Here is a 19,794-nt window from a genome sequence, read left to right on the forward strand (position 1 = left end):
CTCCTTTCCCTCCCACCTACCTTCCCATGGACCTCCTCTGGAAAGATGAGTTGCCCTTCAGAAACCCCTGCAGCCCCCTAGCCCCTTGGCTTTAGCTATGCCCAGAGGCCACCCCTTACCCCCAGAAGTAGCCAGATTGGAGGGAGAGAGAAGAGCAGCAAGGGTCAGCGACAGGCTTGATCGCATTTATTCTTCACCCTGGTCGCCCTGGCCTCAACTGAGATTGGGGTTTGATGCTGGGGGAGATTTCCTCTTGTTGACCTTCTTGATCGGTGAGGCCTTTACCCTGGGCTGCTTGGCCTGGACCGTGTTCTTCTCTCTCTTCTTGGGCAATGAAGACTCCACAATATCCTCACTAGAGGGTGCCTCCCGCCCGGGGTCATTGTAACTGTCCTCACTCTCCAGGTCTTCCCGAGTGTCTGGGCTGGACTCTGACATCCTGACCAACTCTCTTGGGCTTAGTGATCGGCTCAAGTCTGGAGGTGGAGATTCTGATTTAACCAGGCTTTTCTTCTTAGGCAGCTTGCCCTTCTTGACTTTTTTCTTCAGCTTTGTCTTCTCATCTGACTCCTCCTCCTTGTCTTTCTCTTTTTCCTTTTTCTTCTTGATCTTCTTGATCACCTTGCTGCCCTGGGACTTCCCTGTGGGGCTCTCAGAGCGCCAGATGGTAATGGGAGCTGCCGAGTCAGGAGTACCCGTGACCATGCCCATGCCCGCATCAGTGGGTGTGGTGGTGGGCCCCACCTGGGTCGGGATGGGAGGCTTGCTTTTTTCTTCCTCCTCCTCCTCCTCCTCTTCCTCTTCTTCATCTAGGTCATCTGCCCCACACTCGTGGTGGATGGGATGGTGGATCACTGCCACAGAGACAGGCCTGTAGCTTTTGCACCTGGGACAAAAGGAGACAGGGAAAGAGAAAGTTGGTAGAGAGTGGGAACCAGTGCCCCAGAGAGGGCCCCCTGCTCCCCCGCCGTCACTCACCAGCCGTACCAGAACCGCTCCACACACAATTCCTCTGGGATGAACTCAAGGCAAGGGGACTGGATGATCTTGAAACAAGTTGAACCCACATCTCGGGAGCAGGTTGGGCCCCCATCTCGGAAGCTGCTGGTATTTGTCTTTGAGCAGTCCTTCAGCCTGCCACACAGGGGACTCGCCTGGCTTCCATGCCTCCATCACTCCCAAGGGGCCGAGAGTGAGAAGGCTAAGGGACAACAGGCTTGTGCTGGGCTCAGCCCAGCCTGCCAGAAGACTTTCTCCCCATTACTCTTGGAGCAGAGGCAGGTTTACAAAGTTGGGGCTGGGCTGGCAGCGCCAAGTCAAAGCTGAAGGGGCACCAAAGTTTGAGGGAGGAAACCACAGTGAAAGTTTGGATTTGGTTCTTCCCAGGAGTCTCTCCTGAGCTGGGGTCACTCGAGGACGAGGGCCCTTACCTAGAGTCACAGTCACAGTGGCTGACAGAGTGCAGGTGCAGATCGTGGTGGCCATAGGCAGAGGCGAAGGGGTACATGATGTGCCCAGTGCATGGCTTGTGTTTCCAGCAGCACCTGTCAGGGTCCTTGAATTCACCTGAGGGGGTAGGAGTCTCAGTCACACAGAGGTGGCGACAGCACACCTCTGGGTCTCCCCTCACAGCTCAGTCTCAAGGCTTCAACCGCTTCCCCTGCTGCCACCACCCTCCCTCTCCTGCAGCTGTTTTGACTTCAGTAGTAGTAACAGCCTAGCAGTAACTGCAGGCCCCCGCACTCCCCCTTCCCCAATCTGCAGCATGAATCTGCCTTCCTTCTGCAGACTCCAGGAAAATGTCTCACCAAGGTCCTCACCAAGTCCCCCTTGCTGTCCTATCACATTTGCCTCTTCCCCTCCCCTGCCTTTTGTGGGAGCCTACCCTCCTGGGTCCCTCCAGTGACTCCCGCCTGCCCCTCACCCGGCCACTCAGAGTTGTCAGCTACCCTACCCCACAGGGTATCTGAGTAGGAGAAGGCTGTCTTGACATGGCCAACTGTGGAGCCACATGGCAGACAGAAGCATGACTTCAGAGGCCCCAGCAGCAGCAGCATCCTCAGTTCCTATGCCTGCCCTGCACGGGCCCAGGAGGCCTACATCCAACACCTCACAGCCTCTGAAGCCACTCCAGACACAAGGCCTACCACAGCATAGCAACTCAGGCCTGGAGAGGAGCTGAGATCTAACTCATGGTATGTCATGCTCCCTGCTACCTTCTCCTGACTCTGGTCCTTCCCTTTTCCCTCCTTTCTTCTCCAAGCTCCTTTTCCCTCCTGATGCCTTTCTCACTTCTCTCCCCTTTCCCATGCTCATTCTTGATTTCTTTCCCTACTCTTGATTCATCAAGTTCCCATTCTCTGTCCATTCTCTCTCTTCAGTCCTTAGAGCCACAGACTTCTGAACAACCTATCCCCAGCCTGCACCCTTCCACCTCATGTGGGCAGCATAGATACCATGTCCCCTTTCCCAAGGCACAGGGGAGAAGCTGCTGGGGTGAGAATTTGGGGTTAGGGGAAAGCCCTGGAGAAAGGCTCCCACCTCTTTTGCTCAGCCAAATGCAAGCCCTGGACACACACTGGAGTCTGCCAGCCTCCACCCCCCACTGCCTCACCTCTGACCCTGCCTATGGCTCCAGTCTACCAGTGGCTCTCCCTCAGGCCCCCGTCTAAAAAGTAAGCCCATGAGGTGACTCCACATGCCCAAGGTCTCATACACAAGGACAGAGAGGACAGGGCACCTTCATACAGTTCCCCCCTGGACTCCAGCTCCGCTCACCCAGAAGAAGGAGTGGGTGGGCGCTGATGAGTTCCATGGCAGCATGGCATGGGGTGCTGTGGCTGGCTAACTCCCTCCAAGCAGCCCAGGAGGATTTCGCCTTTATCCACCCCCCACGAGGCAGGTGAAACCTGGGCAAGACCTCATACTGGCCACCAGCCAGGAGTTAAACCAGGCTGGAGGTGTGTTAGTCCAAGTGTCCTTAAAGTACTTGAGAGGTGAGGAGATAGCAGCTTGGTCTGAGCCTCCCCCACATTCCTCTTCCTTTCCTTTCTCCACACCAAGCTGTGAGGGTCCCAGGTCTCCCATACACCCCTGACCCCATGCCCTTTCTCCATCCTGAAAGAAATAAGGCATGTGAGGTAGGATCTTGGAACACCACCACCACCTTGGGTTTCTTCAGCACTGCTGAACTGGGACAAAGGGCAGCACAGTGGCAAGTGCCCTGAACTTGTGGTCAGACAGGCCTGAGTCCAAGTCTTGGTTCTGTCACTTACTAACTGGGTGACCTAGGGCAAGTTATTTTACTTCTCTGAACCTTCATTTCCTTGTGCATAAAATGAGGATGGCGGTAATAGCTATTCTGCATGGTTCTTGGGAAGACTCAGTTCATATTGTGGACTATAAAGTGCTCTACAATGGAGAGGAGTGATTGTGGCCTCCAGGAAGGGGCCCTCTGTCTCACATGAGTAGGGGATAGGGTGGAGGTGGGGTGGCTGGGTAACCCCTTCAGGACCAAGCACTTCCCTCCCTCCTGCTTCCCACCAGGTGTCAGCTTTGCCAGGTGAGACGTGGTGGGGACCCCGGGGCAGAGATCCACTCGACCCACCTTCAGAGAAGGTAGATGCATCAGTGCTAGACGCCACACCAGCCAGCAGATGTCCTCTCTCCCAACTGGGCAACCTGTTTATATCTGAGAGAGTACAGAGTAGCAGCAGCAGCCCCTCTCCCCATGCCATTCATTCATCAAACATTTCCTGAGACGCTCCAGGTGTGGGGCCCCAGCTGCACCCCAGAGATGCAGAAATTGAAAAAACAACACAACAGTCCCTGCTCTCAAGGTGTTGGGGGGGGGCGGGGAGAGGGCTGCAGGGAAGGTATGTGGCACTGTTCAGGACAGTGGTGTGATGCAGACGATGATAGGGAGGGAAATGGTGAGAAAGGCCTGTGAGAGCACAGAACAGGGATACCTACGGAAACCTTGGGGGTGGGGAGAATTAGAAAAGACTTCTTGGAAGAAGAATGCTAGAAGCTGAAGCTAAAGTAATGGATAGGAGTAAGCCAGAGTTCAGGAAAGGAGGGACAGTTCCAGGAATTGTCCCAGGGTATGTGGAGCCTAGTTAGAGGGTGTTCCCAAGCAGAACTCCAGCTGGGACAGCAGCTCCACCAGCAACCACAGGGTGGAGTCTGGCACTTTCATTTTCTTCCCAACAATTAGCTTCGGTTTTTGGGGCATTGGAGCTGAGTCCTACTTAGGGAAGGGAAGCTGATTGCTTGGGGACTTCAGCCGGGCCTTCAGTGGCACTTGGGCATCCCTCTACAGGTCCCTGGTCAGCCTCTTCTGTTTTTCACAGCACAGTAAGTACTCAAAATTTATTGAATGAATGAATGATACTTCAAGCACTTCCTTGGAAGCTCCTACCCTGCTGCTGCTCTCTCAGCAGATCATTTCACCAGCCTTGTCTGTGGCTGCTCCCACATGAGCTCTCCTCCAGCCTGGGGAAGTATTGCTCCTTCGTCCTGCCCAAAGCATTTGAACTCTAGATCCCAGCCAGAATTTTCTCCTTCTCCCTCTTTAATGTTTTTGTTTTGTTTGTTTTTTCCTACAGGCTATAAACACCTTTAAACAAAAGACTCTGTGAACTCTGTTTCTCCCTCTACCACTACATAACCCACCCGTCTTCGTTTTCAATCCCAGTTTATTCACTCATTCATTTAACAGACACATTGGATAGCTTCACTAGGCACCAGTGAAGGAGGCCCAGTCCCTACCTTCAGAGAGCTGAGCCTCCACCTCTCTCTTCTACTCAGCCCCCTACAACATGGCAGTCATCTGGACCCCTCTATCGGAAGAGGCCAGGCAAAGGCCACTGTTGATTTCCTGATAGCAAAACCCAGTGGCCGTTTTTTCTTCATCTCTTCCATTGACTAATCAGTCTCTTCTTCTGAAAACTGTTCCTTTGACTCCCATGACAGGTCTCTCTCATCTCCTCTCTCTCTTCCTTCCCTGACTAGCTTTTTAGTTCTTTCCTAACTCCTTTGCTGTCTCCTTCCTTCTCAGAAGACTTTACAGGCTTGTCTTGGATAATGTCATCCACTTCCATGGTTTCAATACCCACCAATAAAATGATGTAAATCTGGGTCTCCAATCCAGACTGCCTTCCCAAGCACATAGCCAATATTGTTTTGGACATTCCCAGAACATCTTACACCAGCATGTCCCACATGAACTACCATCTTCTCCCTACCCTCCATAAACCATCTCCTCTTGGATCTTCAATTTCAGAGAGCAACAGACAGCTCAGCTAGAATCTAGGGATGATTCTTTCCCTCACTTCTACACCAACTTGATGTCCAAGTCTTTTTTTTTTTTTTTTTTTTTGAGGAAGATTAGCCCTCAGCTAACTACTGCCAGTCCTCCTCTTTTTGCTGAGGAAGCCTGGCCCTGAGCTAACATCTGTGCCCATCTTCCTCTACTTTATATGTGGGATGCCTACCACAGCATGGCGTGCCAAGCGGTGCCGTGTCCGCACCCGGGATCCGAACCAGTGAACCCCAGGCCGCCGAGAAGTGGAACGTGTGAACTTAACCACTGCGCCACCGGGCCGGCCCCAGATGACCAAGTCTTGTCATGCCTGCCTGCCCCCACATCTGCCCCTGTCTTGGTTCAGACCTTCATTATCTCACACCAAGACAGCTGCAGTAGCCTCCTGCCCGGCCTCCCTGCCTCCTGTCTCACTACCCTCATCCAGTTCTCACAATGAAGCCAAACTGAGTTTTAAGAGTACCAAGCAGTCCACCATGTTGCTCCTCCTTAATGTCATTCCACTACCTTCAGGATGAGGTGCACTCCTTATCATGACATAACTGGCCCTCTAGGACCCAGGTCTTGGTTCCTTCCTCAGTTATCAGTTCCTCCCCCGCATCCATCCATCCTCCCACCTCTCCCTTCTCCATTCCTTCTCTCCTGCCTCCACTTCCAAGAAGCACCTGCTCATCTTGGAAAGAACAATGCTGTCCAAGTAGAACTGGTCATATGTCTTGTGCCCCTTTACCCTGCCGTGGTACTGCATATAAGTACTCTATAGCAACTTAAGAACAAGGCCCATATTTCATCTGCCTCTGTGTCTGCAGGTCCTGGGACATGGAAGGTGCTCAGTAAATGTTAGTTGATCAAATGAATACATGAGTAGAATAGAATAAACCCCATATTGGAGCCACAAAGTAGCTATGGCATTGGAGATTCTGCCCAGGGTTCAGACTTGGGGACTTTTCTAGGGGAAGAAAACTTACCCAAGATGACCATCTTCCCAATGTCAGACTCTGTGCTGGGCTTTTAAAATATGCCTTTGATTTTTTTTTTTTTTTTTTTTGCTGAGGAAAAGGTGCCCTGAGCTAACATCTGTTGCCCATCTTCCTGTTTTTGCTTGAGGAAGATTTGTCCTGAGCTAACATCTATGCCAGTCTTCCTCTATTTTGTATATGGGTTGCTGCCACAGCATGGCCACCGACGAGTAGTGTAGGTCTACGCCTGTGAAGCGAACCCTGGCTGCTGAAACAGAGTGCACTGCACTTAACAATTAGGCTGTGGGGCCAGTGCCTCAAATAGGCCTTTGATTCTAAATTACACAACGCATTCTGTGGATGGGAACACAGAGACTCAGGATAAGTAACTTGTCCAAAGACACAAGTTAATAGATGACAGAGGTAGGATTCAAACCCAGTCTTCCTGGCTCCATAGCCTGTTCTCTTTTAGCCCTGTCTACTTGGGGTTCCTCTCCCAAACCCATCCTGCAAGCTGTCACTTTCTAATACACCTGATTTTCATCTCGATAACAGTCAATCCCTCATCCTCTGGTTTTTGTCAGTCCTAACTCCACAGCCTCGCTTGTCCCTTATGATGTGGACCCTAAGGTCAGGCCAGAGGGCCCTGAGCCGGGGTCTGGGTTCAACCTCTGCTTTATCTGACTCCACTGTCCTTGCTCTCTCCCGAGTCACCATGAAAGAGGCTTATATTCAGGGTCTGCTGATTAACATCCCCCAAATCCCCAAGAAGCCCTAACAAGCATAATTCTGTTTGCTGAGGGGAGGGACTTAGTAACTCTCCTCAGATCTGAGGAAGGCAGTCTGTTCTCTGGCTTCACAGACAGAACGAGAGCTCTTGCAGCAGAAGTGGTTGAAGTGGACACAGGGGAGACTTCATAATAAATGAGGGTGGTCTCTTGAAAGGAAGAGGGAGGCTTGTTTTCTCTTTCTCGGTAGAGCGTTAATGGGGCACAGGGGCCTAACTCAAAACTCACAGGTGATGCTCATTTGTACAGAATCCTCCCAGTCCTGCGGGCTGAGGAGAGCCCCCCTCCCTTGCGGCACAGGGGGTAGGGTTCCAGGTTGGGCACCAGAAGAGCTGAATAGGGGAGGGAGGGAGGGAGGGAATAACCAAGGAAGGGAAGGAGGGAAAAGGAGGGAGCAAGGCAGGGGCAGTGTGCAAGCGTCTCCTTGGAAATGCCGCCCTGGCCCCGCCCACATCTGAAGGCAATTGTGATGTCACGCGTGGAACCTCCAGACTCCTTCCTGCCCCCGGAGTCAATGGAACCGCCCGCCCCAGCCCAGGGGAGTGGGTGGGCGCTGGACCATGGGCTTCAGCCAGGTCCTGCACTTATTGGGCGGTGGCCTGGGCGCCCTGCTGCACCACAACGCTGCCTTCCATCCCTACAACTAGGATTTGCAGCTCTGGCTCCAGCCGGACCGCCCCAGCCAATCCGCAAGCGATTCCCCAGGGCCTCAGGACTCTAGTCCTCCATCATTGGTTCAAGGCTCGAAGTGAGCCCGCCTCCAAGCCCTAACTCCGCCCCAGCCCAGCCCTTGGCCCCGCCTCCTTTGTCAGGTTCCGTTCAGTCCTACACTCTCCCGGAGTACTCAGGGCAGTTCACGTGCCACGCCCCCAGCTCGAAGCCCTCCCCTAATCTTCTGCCCCGTCCCCTCCTTACCCCAGCTGCTCTCATCCCAGATGTTGGCATCGTCCTCAGTCTTTTCACTAGTCCATCTTTCAGTCGTCAGTGTCGTCCTGACCCACATCGCTCTCAGCCCAGTTCTTCTTCTCTACAAGACTCTTCCTTGTCGAAGTCCAACCCTGAACCTCAGCTTGGCCGAGCCAACCATAAACCCCAGTCTCAGCTTGGCCCCAGCCCAGCCCCTAACTCTGCCTCATGCTTGCCCTATCCCTCCACCCCCACCCCTCCCCCGTTCTAGTTTGCGTTGTCCTCTCAGCCCACGTCTAAGCTCAGTCGCCCTCTTCATCTGGGGCCTCCCAGCTCCTTCCAGGCCCCTCTTTGTCCCACCTTCAACCTTAGTACCTCCCCTTTATCTCGGGCCCAGCCCTCAGTCCCATCCCTAGTTCCTTTCCAGACCTTCTCGCTGCTCTTAGCCCTACCCTCAGGCTTTAGCCCCGCCCCTGGCCCCGTTCTTAGCCCCGCCCCAGCCATTCTCTCGACCGCATCCTTCGGCCCGCCCCCGGCCCCTCCCAATCCTTCCGACCCTGAGACCCGCCAACAGTCTACCCTTGAGCCCTCGCCCGCCCGCCTGGGAAGCGACTTCCTCCAACCTCCACCCTGTCATCCCGGCTGTTCCGAGGTCCCTCCTGCCCTGGCGGGAGGCCGGGCCCGCTCGCTTGCTCCCTGCCCGCAGGTCGCTCCACAGCAGCCCATGGCCGAACTCCCGAATGAGGACATGATGTCGGCCCCCAGCTCCCCTGTGACGACCCTTCCCAACGTTCCTTCCTAGCCCCAGCGGGCTCCAGCCAAGTCCTGCACTTCTTGGCGCCCAAGAAAGATGTCAACATAGAGCCAGGGTCTTGGTCACTCCTTTCTAAAACAGTTATTTTAATAGTTAAGGGTTTTGAGCGCTTCCTATGTGTGTTAGTGCTTTATCTTATCTCATTGATGCAACTTCGTGTATCTCCATAGGCTTGCCCCGTGCAGTAAGCAGGACCAGCTGCATTTATAGTAACCGACTACACACAACCCTCACACTGCACACTCCTCACACCCTTAAGTATAATATACACACTGCACATGCATGTATCGCACACGTAGGGCACATAAAAAATCTCACCACACACAAACAAATGCAACATGCAGACACCTCTCACAAACAGCAGTCAGGACACAGAACCACACCCCTCCTCCCCACACTCCAGGCAGCACAAACACTCCTCAGCAGTACTGTGGTGCAGGCTTCACACACACACACACACACACACACACACATTGAGTTACAGCCTCCGTGCAAAGCAAGGGGTGAGGAGTGCAGTCCTGGAAGGGAATGGAAAAAACAATTCCAGGAGAGTAGAAAAGCATCAGAGCCAGATCACCGACATTCCACACATCACACCCCTCAATTGCTCTTGGCACCTTTTTTTTTCTGAGGAAGACTTGCCCTGAGCCAACATCTGTGCCAATCTTCCTCTTTTTTGTATATGGGTCCCCACCACAGCATGTCTGCCAATGAATGGTGTAGGTCTGTGCCTAGGAACTGAACCCAGGCCACCAAAGCAGAGTGCACTGAACTTTTTTTTAAGATTGGCACCAGAGCTAACATCTGTTGCCAATCTTCTCTTTTTTTCTTTGTCCCCAAATCCCCCTAGTGCATAGTTGCATATTCTTTTTTTTTTTTTTTTTTTTGAGGAAGATTAGCCTTGAGCTAACATCTGCCACCAATCCTCCTCTTTTTGCTGAGGAAGGCTGGCCCTGAGCTAACATCTGGGCCCATCTTCCTCTACTTTATATGTGGGACGCCTACCACAGCATGGCTTGTCAAGCAGTGCCATGTCTGCACCCAGGATCTGAACCAGCAAACCCCGGGCTGCCAAAGCAGAACGTACACACTTAACCACTATACCACCAGGCTGGCACCATAGTTGTATATTCTAGTTGTAGGTGCTTCCAGGTGTGCTATGTCGGGTGCCGCCTTAGCATGGCTTGATGAGCAGTGCCATGTCTGTGCCCAGGATGCGAACCAGCAAAACCCCCAGTTGCTGAAGTGGAGTGTGTGAACTTAACCACTCGGCCATGGGCCCAGCACACCGAACTGAACCATTAGGCCATGGGGCTGGCCCCTAATCATGTTTTAAAATGTAAAAAAATACTACTCATAGTTTTATGTGTATATCACTAAATACAAAAAAAATACTACTCATAGTTTTATGTTTGTATCACTAATATAGACATTAGATAGCACTTCTTCTGATACCTCCCCCCCTCCCCCCGGGGCCTTCTGGTCAACCCAAAAAGCATCCAAAACTCAATCGTTTCTCACTGTGTTCCTCTCAAATAAGTATTTTTTAAAGGAAAAGCAGAAAGAGTGTGAAAAAAAGAAAAATATTATCCAATGGTGGAAATTTGGGTATAAGCACCAAAGGAGGACACATTTGGGAGGAAGAGACCAATGCAAAGCCAAACATTCAGATGTCACTCAGTGAGAGTGCAGTGTAGCCCCCTTAACCTGGTCCCTGAGCTCCCAGACTGCCTGGGGCCTGCCCAGGAGCCAGGGATGGCCAGAATCCCAGCAGAAGCCTCCAGTCCCAAGATTGCCATACAGCCCTGCCCATTTCACATCTCTCATCCCCAACAAAGGCCTCCAGCCCCCAAACTGCTAATAACGGAGACTTTAATGCATAAGGCACAGTGTGAGCCTGGGATCATTAAGCATCCGCATCCCCAAAGGGCCCAGCAGGCTGAACAAAAGCAGCAAGGACCACTTCACTATGGTTGTGCTCCTGGCAGAGGGGGGCATCCAGTCTTTGGCATAGTGCCTAGGGGCAGGAAGTGACTAGCTGGTCCCTGCTACCCCTCTAGGGGGTACTGCCACCAAGGGGCAGGTCTTTGGTCTGGAGAAACAGTCAGTGCAAATGTCCAGGGGCCGAGCTCTGGGGGAGTCAGGGTGCCAGAGTGCCCCAGGGCTGGGCAGCCTCTGGACAGTTCCCTCACCCCTCATCGGCAACACGTGAGCTTCTTCTTGCTGGCAGTTAGGTAGAGGTTGCTGTCTTCACTGCTGATGCCTGAAGAAGGGTGGGGAATATTAGAGCAGGGATTGGAGGGTCCCTGTGCCCTCTGCCACCCTCATCCAGGTGGGCACTCACGAACAACATCCCCAATGCGCCGGGCTCCCGATTTCTCCAGCTCAGCCAGCACGTTGGCCTCAAAGGTCAGTGCTGCCACACGGAAGAAGAATTCCCGGACATTTTCACCTGACACAGGGAGATGGGTGCTCAGGGGCAGTGCCAGGCCTGAGTTCATTGGGCACAGGGGGAGGCGTAGGAAAGCGAGGCAAGGGAGGCAGAAATGCCACAGCAGAAGGCCCGAAGGCTCCGACTCACCAGTGAGAGATGAGACTGCCCAGTACTCGGCCTTCATCTCTTGGGCCATCTTGAGCGCATCTTTCTCCATTAGCACATACTGAGCAGGAGTCTGACGGAAAGCCAGAGTCAGATCGAGGGGTTCCCCTCATCAAGTTGGAAAGTCCCCCCACTGGCACACTCACACTCAAGTCTTTCTTGGAACCCACGAGGAAGAGAAGCACGCTAGAAGGGTCGTTCTCCTTGAGTGCATCAGCTAGCCACTGCCTGCCACAGATGGTGGACAGTGAGAGATGAGTGAGCTGGACAGGCTCCTCTCGCCAACAGTCATATGCCTAATTACCTTCTCTTTGGTCCTAGATGCATTCTTTTCCTTCCCTACCATGCCCCTGACCCCCATTCTTTTCTGAACCCCCTCTCCCCTGAGCCCCCACTGTAGTTCAGCATCCCCACATACTTGGTATGTTCCAGGGAAGCCACATCATTCAGGTTGAAGACAATGATGATGGCTGGAAGAGTGGCAGAAACAGCCCCAGGTTGACGGGGAAGATACAACTGGCTCATTGCCACAATCTCCCAGGCCCTAGATTAGAGGCCAGGTGTACCCCCACTTCACCCAGCCCCTTACCTTGGGCTCCTCGGTAGTAGGTTGATGCAATGCATTTGAACCTCTCCTGTCCAGCAGTATCCCAGCTGGGAGGAAGGAGGGGTGAAATACAGGTGTGGGGGTGGGGGTGACATGGGGTATAGGTGCTAGGGGAAGGAATGGCTGGAAGGGGTGGAGGGAGAACTCACAGCTGCAGACTGAAGGGGACGCCCAACACCTCAAATCGTTCCATCTCAAAGTCCACTCCGATGGTGGCCTTGTAATTCTTATCAAAGGTGTCTTTGCAGAATCTGAGGGGACAAAGGATGCTCTGGCCCTGAGCCCAGCCCACCTGGCTAGGCGTGGCCCTACCCTGCCCAGCCCAACCCAGCTCAGCTCCGGCCAGCCCCCTCTTACCTATTAATGAGACAAGTCTTCCCCACCGACAGGTCCCCCACCACAATGACCTTGGAGATCTTAAATCTGCTGGACACAAGAGTGGGCAGGAGGAGGGGACGCTAGTTCTTTCACCCTAGGGAGTCCCAGTGCTCCCTAGTAGGTCCACGAAGGTAGCTGCACCCAGGCTGAGGCTACCACAGACACCAGGCCTCCCAGGCAGCTTGCCTGGGAGAGATGTGCTGGGGAGGAGTGTTTTGTGCTTCAGTATCAGAGAGACATGAATTTGAATCCCAGCTCTTACACCTACTAGCTGTGTGACTTAGGACAAGTTAGCCTCTCTGAGCCTCGGTTTCAACATTTGTTAAGTGGAGATTTAGTATATATTTTATCGGGTTATTGTGAAGGTTAAAATGAGATAAATGTCCTATATTCTGAGACATATCCGCCCTACACACATACATTTTAACATCTCTGAAATCAGGATACATCTTAAAAGTGATGGTGTTTTCTATTTAATAAAAGACAATAATAGTACCCAACACACCGCCTGGCACACAGTAAATGCTCAATTAATGGTGCCAACTGTTATTAATACTACCCTTTTTTACCCACAATGGGATTCATCCCTGTAGGCACAACCCCCCACCCTGGGGCTCAAATGGATGATATGTTGGAAGCTGAGCTGCTGACCACCTCTTCATGCTGGACACCTTCTCTGTGTCAGGAATTGAACTGCCACCTTTCCACCCCAACCCATCTCATAGGGCTCACCACAACCTTGCTGGGAAGAAAGGGGAGAACACGGGGGCAAAAAAGGAGGAATAATCGGGGCTGGCCCCGTGGCCGAGTGGTTAAGTTCGCGCGCTCTGCTGCAGGCGGCCCAGTGTTTCGTAGTTCGAATCCTGGGCGCGGACATGGCACTGCTCATGAGACCACGCTGAGGCAGCGTCCCACATGCCACAACTAGAAGAGCCCACAACGAAGAATACACAACTATGTACCGGGTGGCTTTGGGGAGAAAAAGGAAAAATAAAATCTTTAAAAAAAAAAAAAAAAAAAAGGAGGAATAACCATATAGTTGGCAGAGGCTGAACAAAGCCCCAAGGGGTTGCTTGTGTACCCTGGCTTCCACTACAGGGTTTCCCTTCTTTGTTATGGGGTCTCTAACTCACCCCACGGTGCCTGTCCGGTGCTCCTGGCAGGCGCAGGTGACGCGGGGGTGGAAGCCTTTGTGCACGTGCAAAGCGGCCTCCTTCCTCAGGCACTGGAAGGGATGGAAGAGAATGGGACTCACCCACTCCGGGCCCTTGTCCCGAAGCCAAGTAGCCCAGGGAGGGAGTGAGGTTGGGGGGTGGGGAGCGGACCACCCAGAAGCAGCAGGCCTAGCAGGGCGGAAGGGCTGGGCCCAAGCCTGGAACTGGTCCGATGCCACCTCCTCCCCGCCCACACCCTACAGCAGCCAGAAGCCCGACGTGGCCCTGACGCCTACCTGGGGCAGCTCCGCCAGGACGCGGTCCCTCCGCACCGGCGCCAGAATGTTCATCTTGCCTACGTCCTTGCGGGGCGCTCTGAGAAGGCGCGGAGGCCTGATCCGCCCCAGCGACCCGGGCCCGTGGAGACCCGACAATCACCCGCGACCGAGGTGTCCCGACTATAACTCGGGGCCACGGGGAGTCTACGGGAGCCCGTGGCCTTGGGGACGCTACGACCACCGCGGGCCACGGGGATGAGACAATCACCCGGGGCCGGGGCGAGCCCACAATTACCCGGGCCCGGGGCGTCCCGAGGACGACTCGGGGGCGAGGAGACCCCTCTGCCGCCAAATGGGGGCGGGGAGTCCCGTCTTGGGGGGCCCGGGCCCGCGTAGACCCTACAATAACTCGGGGCCGGATCGTCCCTACAATAACTCGAGGCCGCGGAGACCCGACGACAACTCGGGGTTGAGGTGGCCCTACCATAACAGAGCGGCCCAGGGGCGCGGAGCGGCCCCGCCACACGGGGTCAGTGTGGGCAGGGACGGCGCTGCGAAGCCCGCGGGCGGCTGAAGGAGGGGGCGAGGGGCCCAGTCCGTTGCAGGGCCTCGCGTCCCACTGGGCTCTTCCTCCGCCAGCGCTGTAACATGATCCCCGGAAATTCCTGGAGAAGGGCCGCCCCTCGCCCCTCTCCCGGCAACTCCCGGCCTCGCAGCCCGCCCGGGCCTCCCCTTCTTCTCCTCCCCCTGCGCTGCTCAGGCTCCCCCTCCAGACGCCTCAGCGGGCACCAGGACTACCCCCACCCAGGCTGGAACCAGCCCAGATCGGGATCCCCCAGGTCGCTCTCCCCTGCACCTCTGTGCGGAGCTGCGCCTCCTTGGGGACCCTTACCCAGGCGAACCGGTGATGGGGTATCGGTGACTGCTGCGCAGGATCTGGCTGCGCCAGGAACCAGCGGGAGGGAAAAGGGGGAGAGAAGGGGCCCTAGGAGAGGCGGTGCTTCCCTCCTCAACTTCAGGCCCAGGACGTGACTCATAGAGTCTGCCCCTGCTCGCCCTTCTGCCCCGGGAGGATGAGAGGGGAGCACAGAGGGGGTGCCAAGGTCGGAACGGGGTGCCCACCAAGGAGAGAGACGTCCAAAGTCTGGTGTCTTTTCCTCCAAGGTTGTCGTGTAGATTGAGGGGTGGGGAGGCCGAAGACCAAGCTGCCTCCCTGGATGGAGAATAAAGAAGGGCTAGGTGGATCGAGAACTTAGCCCTTTGGGGAGGCCACCGCTCCGCGACGTGGGGACTCCCCTCTGTTATGGCGTTCTTCGCTTTGATCCCATTGGAATCTCTCCCCACCAAAGACAACTTTTCCTTTTTGCAGTTTTGCAGGATAGAAGAGAGGGTAGCACACAACAAATCTCACCTTGAAAGGGGAAATCTCGTTCCAAGAGGGGAGGGGAAAGGCAGAAAGGGCCGTGTGGAGGTGGGGTAGGCAGACCCTCAGAGATGCAAACCTGACAAACCTGAGCGTGACTAAACCTTGCTGTGTGTCGGGAACTGAATCTGAGGATGCAAAAATGACTGGGGCAGGGTAACGAAGACTACTTAAAGGAGGGGACTGTGAGTGAAATTATCCGCAAGAAAAGCTAGCGAATCCTGGAGAAACCTGCGCGCTGTGTGTTTGGAATATTGGTAGAGTTTCTTCCAGAGTATTACCGGGGAAACGCAGGAAATCTAATTGTCACAGGGGCAGATGTGGCTGCCTCCTACCTCCTCTGACACTGCTCCTCCCCTCTGCCTGACTCTACTTTTTCTGCCACCAAATCACTGTTATTAATAAGTCACGTCCCCTCTCCGGACCTCAATTTCCACAGATGTCGTCTGAGGGAGTTGGACCGGAAAAATTCTGCACTAACGTTCTAGAATTTTGCTTCACTTTCCCTGGGTCACTCTAACCATATTCATTCCAGTTTGCAGTATTATTATCTCCTGGAACTGCAATCCTCTTTGAAGTTGCTCAAAATGAGAAGCGCTCAGGGTCAGACCGAAGCTGTGGCCAGCTTCACCCATCCGGCGCCGGGCCGCAGCAAATAAAAACGTGTCTCCAAAAAACTACAACCCCCAAGAAGCTTTAGCAGCTTACGAGCGGAGGCGGCGCCTGCGTAGTTCCTCTCGCGAGGAAATTAAACCCAACTACCATTCCCGGCGGGCGCCGCGCTACAAAATTATCCAATCATCTTTAAGTAAAAAGCATCGCGAGTCTTCGATGAGATTTGGCTCTATAAGCCCGTGGAACCGGGTCTTGGAAACCCTTTTCAAGAAGATGGCGCCGAAAGCGAAGAAGGAAGGTGTGTGCTCGGGCTAGGGGCTGCCGCTGGCTGGTCTGGGATCCCCGGAGAGCGAGCGAACTGGGAGGACGATGGCTAGGCTAAGGCTTGGGGTGTCTGCTCTGGAGCTGCTCCTTGCGTTTCGGCCGCGCTGCGGTGCGCGTGGGCCCAGCCGCATGGGCTCCAGTGAAGGGGGTTGGGGAGGCAAGCGCGGCCGGCACCACCCGCGGGGGACAGCCAGACAATTGGCCCGGGGGAGCTACACGCATCTACAGGCCGGAGCTCCATGTCTCCAGACCTATAAGGAGTCAGTGCCATCAACTTTCTTTTTTTTTCTTCTTGTTAGACGGCACTATGTTCCCTTCCAGGGTGACTGTGCGATGGTATATATTAAATCAGCACACATCCTGGCAAGTATCAAGCATTCGATCGTTGTTAGTTACTTTTTGTTTTTCTTGTATCCCTGGAGTTACTCCAAGTTCTTCCCAGTATCGTGCACATGATGGAAAAAATTAAACCACCTGAAATTTGTGATGTCTTCAAAGGAACCGCTGATGCACGTGTGGCCTGGGGTGCCCACTACCGGTCTTGAGGCCGGAAGTGATCGATTTCTGAATCTCGCACCCTTATTTTCTTTCCTTCTCTCAGCCCCTGCCCCTCCCAAAGCCGAAGCCAAAGCAAAGGCTTTGAAGGCCAAGAAAGCTGTGCTAAAAGGCGTCCAGAGCCACAAAAAAAAGAAGATCCGTACGTCACCCACCTTCCGACGGCCCAAGACACTGCGGCTCCGAAGGCAACCCAAGTATCCTCGGAAGAGCGCCCCGCGGAGAAACAAGTCAGTACTGCCCCGTACCCATGAAAAGATGTTTGGGGATTCTCCGTTGGTAATGTGAAAACTTACCAAACCTAGAGCACGACTTCTCAAAAACATGTTAAACCTAGTGTGCTTCTCTAATGGGAGTGAGAGAAGATCATTAATACCCTACTTAACAAGCGGAGACGTTTTTACAGTATTGGCAGGAATTGTGTAAAACAACCCAGAGTCACTGTCAAGGTTAATTGTTAGGTTAATTAGTGCTTCATATGTGGTCAGGGTTTTAAAGTCCACTTTCTTGGGAGTATAAAGTAGGGCTTAGAGAAATGTTCTTTGTGTTGGAGTTCAGGTTTAGTTGGTTCCTTGTTGCACCTGTTGCTATAGGGAACAGTCCTTGAGGGTCAGGATGTGGGATGACTGTAGATTGATAAGGAGATTAATTTATCTGTAGTGGACAGTGAAGTCCTGCCACAGTGTGTGGAAACTTCTTTTCAATCACTCTTCCAAATTTTTCCATTCATGGAATGGTTAGGAGGAAATGGGCAAAAGGTTAGGGTACTTGAGTATTTGGGTGTCATGCTACTGATAACTGACCGTAGGGAGCACAGATTAGAGTAGAGCCAGGGTAGTAGTTGCCACCAATGGGTTTCTGGTCCTCCCACTGTGCTTCCTAAAAAAAAGGCAGGAGAGAGGGTTGTGTCCATGGAGGACAGCACTTGACAGACTTTTTACCCCCATTTGGACCTAGAATTTAATGTGATGAGAGGTGGAGACCTGACCTCTAGCTTCAAAACAAGAAGGTTGTGTTCGGTGGAATAGAGCCTTGCTTCTCTGAATTTCAGGGGGCATGTTGTGTCATAGGTGTGTTCAAGCCACTGGTTTTAAGTTTAACCTGAGCTGCAAATAAAAAGTTGCTCTCAAGAATTGATGGCCAGCCCTCAAGCCAGTTTTCAGCAACCAAAGAGGACAGAAATGGTCTATTCAACCACAGAGTGAAGCACCAACATTCTTTGGAACCCTAATCTGGGTTTCAGGATTCCGTAGTCTAGCTTTGTGCTTTTGGGTTAAGTTGTTTAACCTCTCACGTCTCAAATTTCTTCCATCAATTTGTCCTTCAGAAACGTTGAGGTCAAATAAAGAATGAAGGGGTTTGGAACTCAAAGATGATTCTTGAATCACTTAAAGGATGAAAGCCCTTCAAGTGAAAGAATGCACAAGGGTTCTGTCCCCAGGCCGAGGCTCCAGGTCTCTAGGTTTCAGGGTGCAGATGATGACACTGTTCAGCGACCAAAGTCTGACGAAGATGATAGCTACCTCGTTGTCTGATGCACCTGGGCTCCAAAAGAGGGCCCATCTTTGCTTCTGCTGGACCCTGGGCAGGTGACCCCATTTTGCCTCTCCCCCAGGCTTGACCACTATGCCATCATCAAGTTCCCCTTGACCACCGAATCAGCCATGAAGAAGATAGAAGACAACAACACGCTTGTGTTCATTGTGGATGTCAAGGCCAACAAGCATCAGATCAAACAGGCTGTAAAGAAGCTCTATGACATTGATGTGGCCAAGGTCAACACCCTGATCAGGTGAGTGGGGCCCTGTGGGATGGAGAGGAGGCTGGTGCTTCAGTCAGGAACCAAGAAACCTGAATCGCATGAAATTTCTTGATGCTGCTTTTGGGGTCAGAAGGTGGTTTCACAGTGTGCTAGCCTTGAGAAATGAGTAGCCCCTGCTGTAATTAGTTCTATGTGTAGAGTGTAGGCTTTTGAGCTTGTCCTGCCTCTGGGACTTAATTTGCGCGTTTGGTGCTCATTTGCTCATTTTGGTGCTCTGGTAGAGGCAGGCCCTAAAGTGAGATACAATTTTATGTCAGACTACCTCAATTTAGGTCTTGAAACGTCCTGTGGTGTTTCCCAGAAAAGGTAATTGGCTTCCTTTGTGGCTTAGTGACTTCCCTAGTCCCCTATGCGCAAATGATGGAAAAATCACTATTTGGAAAAGAATGACATGAGCAAAGGAACCACTGATGCGCAAAAGACTGGGGGAGGCAGGGGCCTATGCTGGCAGTGAGGGGCAGCGGGGTCTAAGGGCTTCCTTCTCCACCCTAGGCCTGATGGAGAGAAGAAGGCATATGTTCGACTGGCTCCTGACTATGATGCTTTGGATGTTGCCAACAAAGTAAGCTTCGTTTGCTACAAACTCCTTAACACCTACCCCTCGGGTGCAAATGATGTGTATGTTAGCGACCAAAGCCTGACCTTTGCTGATTAGGCCTAACTGACTGACTGTACCCCTATCCTTAATAGCCCTACACTCACCATGAGCCATCATTTTGCTTTTTAACCATGACATTCCAGCTTAATCTTCACATTGCAGCTCCCAGTAACAAAGCTCCCTTTTGTTTTTCAGATTGGGATCATCTAAACTGAGTCCAGCTGGCTAATTCTAAATACAAGTTTTTTTTCACTATATATATGCTTCTTGTCTTTATGTTGATTTCTGGTTGGGCTGGGAGGAGGCCATACTGAGGTATATACACACCTAAGTAATAGGACTTGGGTAAGACTCTTGGTCTATGAACTGTGTTGGAACACTTGGCCCTGACACTTCATCAGACTTGTTATAATCCTGGTGGTGGGACCTCAGGTAGCAGAGATATTTGTGACCCAGGCTAGGGTTAGTTGTCCTAGCACAACTACAACTTGCCTCCTTCGTAGGGGTAAGAGAACAAGCAAGAAGCTTTATAAGAGCCCCTTCCTTTATCCCTGGAAGAGGCTTTATATGAAACCAACACCCAGGGTTTTCATTAGCATTCATTTTCAGGGCAGTGTGGGGCTGGCACCATGTCCCCACACCCATCTATCA

The 19,794-nt window shown here is 52.9% G+C and overlaps 3 protein-coding genes and 4 non-coding genes across 19 annotated transcripts; 5 read left to right on the forward strand and 2 right to left on the reverse strand.

Annotated features, from left to right (window-relative positions):
• Positions 1-171: 171 nt before the first annotated feature.
• PROCA1 (protein interacting with cyclin A1) lies at positions 172-8,751 on the reverse strand. 11 transcript variants are annotated; one of them, XM_003362427.5, is made up of 6 exons: positions 8,600-8,751; positions 7,986-8,139; positions 3,608-3,691; positions 1,431-1,566; positions 979-1,134; positions 172-886 (listed from the first exon to the last, which is right to left on the reverse strand). In XM_003362427.5, the coding sequence occupies exons 2-6, from the start codon at positions 8,071-8,073 to the stop codon at positions 214-216; spliced, it is 1,137 nt and encodes a 378-aa protein (XP_003362475.1). In that variant the 5' UTR covers positions 8,074-8,139; positions 8,600-8,751; the 3' UTR covers positions 172-213. The 11 variants fall into 11 exon arrangements, with proteins under 11 accessions (XP_003362475.1, XP_014597711.1, XP_070083834.1 ...); XM_014742225.3 differs by lacking the exon at positions 7,986-8,139 and having other exon boundaries at positions 8,600-8,750; XM_070227733.1 differs by lacking the exon at positions 979-1,134 and having other exon boundaries at positions 8,600-8,738.
• Positions 8,752-10,645: 1,894 nt separating this feature from the next.
• On the reverse strand, positions 10,646-13,958 carry RAB34 (RAB34, member RAS oncogene family). Of its 3 annotated transcripts, none has more exons than XM_014727548.3 (10): positions 13,825-13,958; positions 13,508-13,599; positions 12,354-12,419; positions 12,146-12,247; positions 11,979-12,043; positions 11,808-11,859; positions 11,536-11,617; positions 11,372-11,462; positions 11,135-11,242; positions 10,646-11,053 (listed from the first exon to the last, which is right to left on the reverse strand). In XM_014727548.3, the coding sequence occupies exons 1-10, from the start codon at positions 13,876-13,878 to the stop codon at positions 10,986-10,988; spliced, it is 780 nt and encodes a 259-aa protein (XP_014583034.1). In that variant the 5' UTR covers positions 13,879-13,958; the 3' UTR covers positions 10,646-10,985. The 3 variants fall into 3 exon arrangements, with proteins under 3 accessions (XP_014583034.1, XP_014583032.1, XP_070083837.1); XM_014727546.3 differs by having other exon boundaries at positions 12,354-12,422; XM_070227736.1 differs by lacking the exons at positions 11,808-11,859; positions 11,979-12,043 and having other exon boundaries at positions 12,354-12,422.
• A 486-nt stretch (positions 13,959-14,444) lies between these two features.
• Positions 14,445-19,400, forward strand: RPL23A (ribosomal protein L23a). The gene is made up of 5 exons (XM_001504171.6): positions 14,445-16,142; positions 16,770-16,953; positions 18,339-18,515; positions 19,038-19,107; positions 19,339-19,400. The coding sequence occupies exons 1-5, from the start codon at positions 16,061-16,063 to the stop codon at positions 19,351-19,353; spliced, it is 528 nt and encodes a 175-aa protein (XP_001504221.2). The 5' UTR covers positions 14,445-16,060; the 3' UTR covers positions 19,354-19,400.
• On the forward strand, positions 16,615-16,681 carry LOC111775834 (small nucleolar RNA SNORD42). Its single transcript, XR_002811813.1, has one exon. It is a non-coding gene; the product is annotated as a small nucleolar RNA SNORD42 (small nucleolar RNA).
• On the forward strand, positions 18,193-18,264 carry LOC111775838 (small nucleolar RNA Z17). The gene has a single exon (XR_002811817.1). It is a non-coding gene; the product is annotated as a small nucleolar RNA Z17 (small nucleolar RNA).
• LOC111775835 (small nucleolar RNA SNORD42) lies at positions 18,897-18,961 on the forward strand. The gene has a single exon (XR_002811814.1). It is a non-coding gene; the product is annotated as a small nucleolar RNA SNORD42 (small nucleolar RNA).
• Positions 19,150-19,221, forward strand: LOC111775839 (small nucleolar RNA Z17). The gene has a single exon (XR_002811818.1). It is a non-coding gene; the product is annotated as a small nucleolar RNA Z17 (small nucleolar RNA).
• Positions 19,401-19,794: the final 394 nt, after the last annotated feature.

Source organism: Equus caballus, chromosome 11 (genome assembly GCF_041296265.1).
Source record: "Equus caballus isolate H_3958 breed thoroughbred chromosome 11, TB-T2T, whole genome shotgun sequence".
NCBI classification, from domain to species: Eukaryota; Metazoa; Chordata; class Mammalia; order Perissodactyla; family Equidae; genus Equus; species Equus caballus.